General features: G+C 43.2%; 1 protein-coding gene across 3 annotated transcripts in view; it reads left to right on the plus strand.

Moving 5' to 3' along the window:
- LOC138981394 (PAN2-PAN3 deadenylation complex catalytic subunit PAN2-like) overlaps positions 1-6398 on the plus strand; it is a 53331-nt gene extending 46933 nt beyond the window's left edge. For all 3 annotated transcript variants that reach the window (XM_070354307.1, XM_070354308.1, XM_070354309.1), the window contains exons 26-29: positions 757-814; positions 1142-1321; positions 3448-3541; positions 4799-6398. In XM_070354307.1, the coding sequence (XP_070210408.1) occupies positions 757-814; positions 1142-1321; positions 3448-3541; positions 4799-5082 (616 nt within the window). In that variant the 3' untranslated portion in view covers positions 5083-6398. The remainder of the gene's footprint in view (positions 1-756; positions 815-1141; positions 1322-3447; positions 3542-4798) is intronic.
- The last annotated feature ends 2757 nt before the right edge of the window (positions 6399-9155 follow it).

Genomic DNA, 9155 nt, shown 5'->3' on the forward strand with positions numbered 1-9155 from the left:
CCTTCTTTTAAAGTATTATCATCCTGACTGTGTAGTCCAAAGTTTGATCTGGTGAAGTTAAAAGTACTTTTCTTCTCCGTACAGACACAACTGTGTCAACCACCACAGGCTATAACATGGGGTATGAGTGGGTTTTTTTTTAACACATACCAACAGTTACAGTCAGATTTCTTTCTGTTGAGAGTTGGATTTTTTTGTTGAATAAATTTTGTAACAGAGATACCAGTGTCAAACTGCAACATTGATTCAGCAAAAATTGTCACTCTGCACAAGAAGCAGCCAGGCTATTGATTGTTGGTATGAATCTGGCAGTGGCGTGGTGGTAAGACATCGGCCTCCTAATCGGGAGGTCGTGAGTTCGAATCCCGGTCGCTGCCGCCTGGTGGGTTAAGAGTGGAGATTTTTTCGATCTCCCAGGTCAACCATCAGACCTGCTAGTGACTTAACCCCCTTCGTGTGAACACGCAAGCACAAGATGAAGTGCGCACTGAAAAGATCATGTAATCCATGTCGGAGTTCGGTGGGTTATGGAAACACGAAAATACCCAGCATGCCTACTCAACGAAAGCGGAGTAAAGCTGACTATGCTCTCTGAGTATAGTTTGGGGAACCCAAATGGGCAAACGAGCTCACACGTAACCAGAAAATTCTGGAACGCTGAAGAAGAAGAAGAAGGTATGAATCTAAATGGTAGGATGCTTGTATCCCATGTATAAGCCTGGGCAAATCAGAGATGGTTGGTATTGTCCATTTCAGACAAGGTGATCATTTTGGAGAGCCTTTCATTGATGATTACATTCTGACACCAGAGCAGGTAAGACAAATTTGAAGAATGTTTTTGTAATAATCTCTCTGTCTCTCTCTCTCTTGCTCGCTCTCTCTCTTGCTCTCTCTGTCTCTCTCTCTTTCTGTGTATCTGTGTGTGTGTGTGTGTGTGTGTGCATGCGCGTTCGTGCATGCGTGTGTGTGTTTACTACGATTGCCTTGATGCAAAAAATATAAAACTTACTTGAGCGGGGGGTATTAATTATACATAACTGAAGAAAATTCCTCAAACATACGTTTGTAAAATACAGCTTACACTGACGACATTACACCACTGCAAACATTGAACACCATTGCACTGACCAATCTTCTACAGGTGTCGGACTACCTGACCGAGTTCTCCGGCATCCAGCCAGGCGAGCTTGACCCCAGTACGTCCACCAAGCATCTGACCACCCTCAAGTCCACCTACCAGAAACTGCGATGTCTGCTGGACATAGGCGTCGTCTTCGTCGGCCACGGTCTCAAGAAGGACTTCAAGGTCATCAACGTGCAGGTAAAAAATAAACAAAGAAATAAAATGATAAAGTAAAAGAAAATTTTTAAAAAAGGTTTTAAAAAAAAATCAACCAATTCACATCCAGCATTTTTTAATTGAGCACAAGAGACGAGAAAACTAATTTGCAATGCATCTTTGTTTTGATGTTTAAAATTGTTGTGTTTTGATTGACATATCTTAAGAAGGCAAACTGGCTTAGCTATTTGTATTATATATACTGTACATACTTTTTAATGTTAGTTGGTTTTGTTTCTTGTGGAAATCCATTTGATCTTTTCGCGAGTTGTGAACATAGTGTTTTAACGTTAAAATGTGTTGATGTTCAGGTTCCCAAAGAACAGATTGTGGCTCTGAACATAGTGTTTTAACGTTAAAATGTGTTGATGTTCAGGTTCCCAAAGAACAGATTGTGGCTCTGAACAAAGTGTTATAATGTTAAGATGTGTTGATGTTGTGGCTCTGAACAAAGTGTTATAATGTTAAAATGTGTTGATGTTGTGGCTCTGAACAAAGTGTTATAATGTTAAAATGTGTTGATGTTGTGGCTCTGAACAAAGTGTTATAATGTTAAAATGTGTTGATGTTGTGGCTCTGAACAAAGTGTTATAATCAGGCATGAAAACTTTCTCTTTTCAGCGGAATTTCCGCCGTTTTTTTGTCACACTTTCGCTTTTTTTTTTTAAATTTCCGCCGGAAAAAAAAGAAGACCCCCCAAAGAAAGAGGCAAAACGAAAGACGTGGCAAGCGTTACCCCCGCCACTGCTCAACAGACAATTGGATAAACCGTAAATTGCCGAGTCCGCAAACGGATCGATTCGAGCCTTTCTTCACTTCCTGCCGCGCTTGAACAAATTTTTCTCTTGGAAATTCGGAGGTTTCCAAAGTTTGCGATGACCCTCTAACAGATGAAATGTGGCGATTTCAACAGCGTGGGGCCGCAAATCGGATCATAGAAGGACTGAAGAACGATTGGAGGTGGAACTGGCTTGACCGAGAATACGATGGCTGTTGTATTGGCGACGTTATCAGGAAAGTGGAGGTGAGAGGCAAAGCATTCTGTGTCGCATACATGTACGAAGACATTGAAGTACGGCAGTCGTGGGTTTGTGGCACTTCAGGCACACCTTGACACAAAGTGCCACAAGCGGAACTTCCTTGCATTGTACATTTACTAGACTGGATGAAACTTTTGAAAATAGCCTGATTTCTACCCTGGATCAATTGGACTGAGGATATGAAAGTGAGGATATATTAAGCTACAAGGGAGCTGCATTGTGCAAAGTAAATTGCATGATTATATGTGTTGTCATCACTGTTTGTGTGTTAAAAGTACTAACAATCGTGTGTATGTTATGACAGACATGAACAACAAAATGCTATGTTTGAGCATGTCTTTGTCTTGCTTAAATTTCTGTGAGAATTGTGTGTCAATAATACTGATATTCTTTATAATCTTTTTAGATTCCAATTTAGTGTTAAAGTTTTCATACAAGCTAACAATTTAATACCCATTTCAATATTTTGAAAAGCTAGAGCCCCTATATTTTCAAGGGCCCCATGCAAGCTTGTTCGTATGTATGGTTATTTAATGCCAATTTCAGATTTTGAAATGCCTACAGCCCCTTCAGTTTCAGGGGGCCTTATAAAGCTTGTGTATATATAAATATGCCCATTTTAAGGCTCAGAAATGCTGAAACCCCTTCAGCTTCAGGGGGCAAAGCCCCCTGGCCCCCACAAGGGGCATTGCCCCTCGACCCCACTGGGGGCCTACTGCGGCCCCCAGGCCCCCACTTTATTTTCCTCTTTTTTCACCTCCGGTTGTTTTCATGCCTGTATAATGTTAAAATGTGTTGATGTTCAGGTTCCCAAAGAACAGATTGTGGCTCGTAACAAAGTGTTATAATGTTAAGATGTGTTGATGTTGTGGCTCTGAACAAAGTGTTATAATGTTAAAATGTGTTGATGTTGTGGCTCTGAACAAAGTGTTATAATGTTAAAATGTGTTGATGTTGTGGCTCTGAACAAAGTGTTATAATGTTAAAATGTGTTGATGTTCAGGTTCCCAAAGAACAGATTGTGGCTCTGAACAAAGTGTTATAATGTTGAAATGTGTTGATGTTCAGGTTCCCAAAGAACAGATTGTGGACACGGTGCAGCTGTTCCACATGCCCAACAAACGCTTCATCTCTCTCCGTTTCCTGGCCTGGTTCTTCCTGGGTAACTTTTCTTCTTGCATGTTTTGGTTTGGATTGTGTAAAAGACAATGTATCGATTGAACACTGGTTTTCTATTCTTTGAGCCATGTGAAGCCTGAGGTGACTAACAGTAAAACTCATATTTAGGCAGCTGACTGAGACTACAAAATAGTGCATATTTGTGTGTGTTCAGTTGTAAAAAAATATAGGAATTCTAACTTAGGTCAAATAAAAATATATGTTGGTTTAGGGTAACCCGACCGACTCTATTTTTTCCCACCGACCCTAAAACTTTTTTTCATTTAAAAAAACAAAACAAACCTTTGGCACATTTTGCAAACTGAACCGAGACTAAGGGAAGTAACCTCCTTTAAAATCGACTAATTAAAAAATGAAATAAAATTTTTTATTTTAAAAAGCCGACCTACCGACCCCATCTTTTTTGGTCACGTTACCCTGAACCAACATAAATTTTTGTTTGAGATCAATATATAAATGTTATTTGTATTTTTTCGTATGACACTTGACACAGATCTCAACAGTGATTGTTCACCTAGTTCGCTGCTGGCACAATCTGTGAAATGTAATAATTTGGTAAAAAATATAAATAACGTAAAGCTGTCCTCTCCGTATGAAGGGTCATGTACATCACTGCCAATCTGTCCAGACTTTCATTTTAAGACTTTTTTTATGAGACTGATTACCAGCTCATGGCTGAATCCAGGATTCTCTCAGATTTATTTTTCTGAGAAAACTCCTAAAACATATTTAAGGTTTAATTTTAATATTTTACTTTAGGTTTTTGAGAAACAAAAAGTGTGAACAATTCATTGAGGAACAAATCCGGGAACGTGTTCTTCAGCCTCCAAAATGTGGTGATCCCTCAAGGGAAGTAACTGTAGATAGACGGCACATTCTGCAGCTGTGTTTGTGAGCACTCCAATCCACTCATTCCCACGCTGTTTCTTTTGCAGAACTTTAGAGTTTTCGCAGAACTTCAGAGTGTTCAAGAATTTTAGCTTTTGCATGTTTTATTGAGCAGACTATAAGTATTATCGTAGTCAGAGTCCATCAAAACAAATTTATTCCGGCATAAACTTTTCTAATTAGTTTGGGGAATCTTTTACCTTATTTTGTATGTCATTGTAGGATGGCCTTTTTTTCAGATTTCAAACAAACATTTTACAGTTAACTTTGCACTGCAATTTACAGAGAGGAAACAAATCATTCAATGAATATAACTTAACTATCTTCTTTGCTCATAACACTGTTCATTCAGACAAGAACATCCAGTCCGGGCAGCACGACTCTGCAGAAGACGCTCGCATTGCCTTGCTTCTCTACAAGCGCTACAGAGAGCTGCAGGCGGAAGGCCCAGACACTGTTCGCGCCAGCATCAGTGAGCTATACGAAACTGGACGCCGCCACGGCTGGAAGGTTCCGGATGTTACAGTCAGCGAGACGCCAGCGTGGGCTGACACGGATAACATGTGGACAGGGCAGGGCCACGATTCTGAGGACGATATTTTGGACCAGACTCCAGGATTTTTCGAGTCTCAGTGAGGAGTGAAAAAGATAGGTGTCTGTGAGAAATTCTGTGAGAAAAGAAGAATGACACGGATAACATGTGGACGGGGAAGGGCCACGATTCTGAGGACGATATTTTGGACCAGACGCCTGGGTTTTTTTTAGTCCTAGGGAGGATTGAAAAAGATGGGCATCTGGAGAAACATGTGAGAAAAGAAGAATGTAAAGGCTTTATGAGCTGTTGAAAGGAGAGTAATTGTTTGGCTTTTGGGTAATTTCATGGGAGAAAGGGAAGAAAAGGATTCTATGACCCGTAGAAAGGAGAGTAATTATTTGGCTTTTGGGTAATTTCATGGGAGAAAGGGAAAAAAAGGATTCTATGAGCCGTAGAAAGGAGAGTAATTGTTTGGCTTTTGGGTAATTTCATGGGAGAAAGCGAAGAAAAGGATTCTTTGAGCCGTAGAAAGGAGTAAAACAGTTTGGCATGTGGGACCATTTTCTTGGGGAGAGATGTACCAGGTTTGTTCATGTGACAACAGCAGGTCTCAAAAGAAGGATTCCACTGTACATGCTTTCAGTTTCTTTCCCCAGTGATTCAGAAGGGTGTGTCCTGCTGTCTGTATGTTGTTTTTATGCGTACTAAAATCAAATTTGAACATTGATTTTCTGTATCATTCATAACTCTTTTACTTATACAGTACAGGTGCTGTTGAATTTGTACAGGTGCATTTTGAGATGATCTATAGGACTGTAATGTACCCCCCGTGGGTTAGGGGGAAGAATTTACCCGATGCTCCCCAGCATGTCGTAAGAGGCGACTAACGGATTCTGTTTCTCCTTTTACCCTTGTTAAGTGTTTCTTGTATAGAATATAGTCAATTTTTGTAAAGATTTTAGTCAAGCAGTATGTAAGAAATGTTAAGTCCTTTGTACTGGAAACTTGCATTCTCCCAGTAAGGTAATATATTGTACTACAGTAAAACCTGTCTCTAACGGACACCCTTGGGGAATGGTAATAGTGTCCCTATTAGACAGGTGTCCCTTCTTCACAGGTGGAGGGGCCGGGGCAATATTTTACAAAGAGCACGTAAAATGAACAAGACACTTTTTGTCAGTCCTGTTGTATGTATTTATTGGATTGAACATGAGACTCACTGAAAATGTGAGTAAACAAATGATACATGTAGCAAACAACAACAACAACAACAACAACATTCCCCCCCACCTACCCCGTTCCCTACACACACTGTGCATTCAAACTTACGCAAGTCGGACGTCACAAAGCTGAAAATAGCTGACTCTTCATCAGTCATTCAACGGGAAATTCCGCAGTGTGTCTCACTTACACTTACACTTGGATACACTTGTTTTTCCATCCGAGGCCAAAGGCCTATAGTGGGTCTTTGTGTCGCAGCTCTTGGGTATTCGTTCCACCCACTTCTTGGGTGTCTTGACTGGAGGTAGTCAGCGGGAATTCAATGCTATATTGGTGCTCTCTCAGGTTTCCATCAAGCCTTCCTTTGAAACTGTTCACGGACGGGGCGTTGACTACATACTCTGGTAAGCTGTTCCAGTTCCCGACTACTCTCAGCCCAAAAAAGTTTTTCCTGATATCCAGGCGGGATGCTCTTTTTTCCAGCTTGTATTGATGGCCTCTTGTTCGGTCGTTCTTGCACTTTGGGAGCAGAGTTTCGCTGTCCACGTTGTACATTCCGTGGGTCAGTTTGTACGCCTCAATGAGGTCCCCTCTCAGTCTTCTATACGTCAGGCTTGGGAGGTTCAGGGCCCTCAGGCGGTCTTCGTACTCCTTCTCCTTGAGTTCAGGGACCATTTTTGTGGCTCTTCTTTGAATGCTCTCGATGAGCATGGCGTCTTTCTTCAGGGAGGGCGACCAGATGATATTGCCGTATTCCAGTATGGGTCTGATCAGGCCTTTGAAGAGTTGGTTCATCATGCTTTTGTCCATGTAGTCAAAGGTTCTCCTTATCATTCCAAGGATGCTGTTTGCTTTGTTTGTCGTCTTCCTGACGTGCTGTGAGAATTTCAATGTAGGGTCAACATGCACGCCAAGGTCCTTTTCACATGTCGTTGCTTCGAGGGTCGTCAGGTTAGCTCCATCCTGCATGTGGTAATCATGTTCTTCGTTCTTTTTGCCCAGGTGCATGACCTTGCACTTCCCAGCGTTGAAACGTAACTGCCAGTCGTTGGCCCACTGTTGTAGAGCTGTTAGGTCCCTCTGAAGTCCCTGACAGTCATTCTGGTCGTTTGCTGTGGAGAAGACCTTGGTATCGTCGGCAAAAATCCGGAGTAGGCCCTCCACTGCATCAGGCATATCGTTCACGTAGCAGACGAAGAGGATCGGACCGAGGACACTCCCCTGGGGGATACCGCTGGAGACTGTGGTCCAACCTGATGATGCGCCATTCAGAGTCACTCGTTGCTGTCTTTCGCTTAAAAAGTCAGTGACCCAGCTATGTACGCTGCCCTGGACGCCATATTTCTCCAATTTCAAGAGAAGCCGCTGGTGGGGAACGCTGTCAAAAGCCTTGGCAAAATCCAAGTAGACCGCGTCCACTGCATTGCCCTCGTCCAGGAGACTCGTCCAGATGTTGATAGTGTCCAAAAGCTGTGTCATACATGAGCGGCCGCTCAAGAAGCCGTGCTGGCAGTCAGTGAAAGCTGGCTCCATGTGTTCCAGTAGTGCTGTTCTGATGATGCCCTCCATCATCTTGCATGGTATTGACGTTAGGCTCACCGGCCTGTAGTTTCCTGCCTGTGACTTGCTCCCTTTCTTGAAAATGGGGCTGACTTGGGCTATCTTCCAATCGGCAGGAATCTTGCCGTCTGCCATGGACTGGTTGAAGAGGATTGTGAATGGTCTAAGCAGCTCCTCCTGCGCTTCTTTTAGCACTCGAGGGTGCATCCCATCTGGCCCTGGGGACTTGGTAGCTTTCAGTTTTTTAAACTGCTCTTGTACCATTTTCTCAGTGATCGTCAGGTTCTCCAATATCCCCAACCCCTCTCTCCTGTCAAAGCTTGGTAACTGGGTCAAATCTTCTTTTGTGAAGACACTGGCGAAGAAATTGTTGAGGACTTCAGCCTTTTCTGCGTCGCTTTCTGTATAAGTTCCATCCTCCCTCTTGAGGTCGGCCACTCCTGCTTTGGTTTTTAGCTTTGAGTTGGCGTATGCGTAGAAGGCTTTGGGGTTGGTTCTTGCCTGTTGCGCTATCAGCTTTTCGAATTCTCTCTTTGCCTTCCTGACTTCCCACTTAGCCTGGTTTCTGCATTTTGCAAACTCTTGATAGTCCTTCCCCTCTTGTGTTTCCAGGTATCTTTTGAACGCCTGGCGTTTTTTCTTGACCTTGGCCATCAGTTGTGGGTTCATCCATAGTGGTTTTCTAGGTTTCTGTCCTTTCGGGCCGTTTTCCTTTGTCGTTTTCTTCGGTATGTGTTCTTCAATGGCTTCCTGTACATGGGCCTTTAGGGTCTGCCAAATTTCTTCCACGTTTTTCTTTCCTTTCATCTCCTCCCAGTCTGTGGCCTTCAGCTTTGCTCTGATGGATTCGTAATCCCCTTTGTCGTAGCAGTATCGCACCTTGTTGTTTGGTTTCTCCTCCGTGTAGCAGCGTAGGTGGAAATCGATGCATGCATGGTGACTTTTCCCTATTGGTGCTTCGAGCCTGACATCCCCCACCATGCCTTCCTCGTTTGTGAAGACCAGGTCCAAAAAGTTTGCCCTCTGGTCCCCCCTGTAGTGCGTTGGCTGCAATACGTGCTGGTGCATGAAGCTGTCTTGGACGCTTTCCAGGAAAAGAGAGTCCGGGTGCTGCGCGCCTGCTGATGACTTCCCCCCTCCGTCTGCCCAGGTCACTGCTGGGTGGTTGAAATCGCCCATCACAAGGATGTGCGAGTACTTGCTTGCTGCTGTTTTCTGGAAGTACTCTCTCAGTATTTTGTCATTGTCAGGTGAGCTGTTTGGTGAGCGGTATACGCAGGAGATAAGCAGTGTGTCGTGATTCTTGAGTCTCACTCTGGCCTGTATGACTTCTTGGATGTCGTCCACAGACGTCTCGACCAAATTGGGTCAGCTCTTGTTTCATTGCAGTACA

This window comes from Littorina saxatilis, linkage group LG12 (genome assembly GCF_037325665.1).
Source record: "Littorina saxatilis isolate snail1 linkage group LG12, US_GU_Lsax_2.0, whole genome shotgun sequence".
Classification (NCBI taxonomy): Eukaryota; Metazoa; Mollusca; class Gastropoda; order Littorinimorpha; family Littorinidae; genus Littorina; species Littorina saxatilis.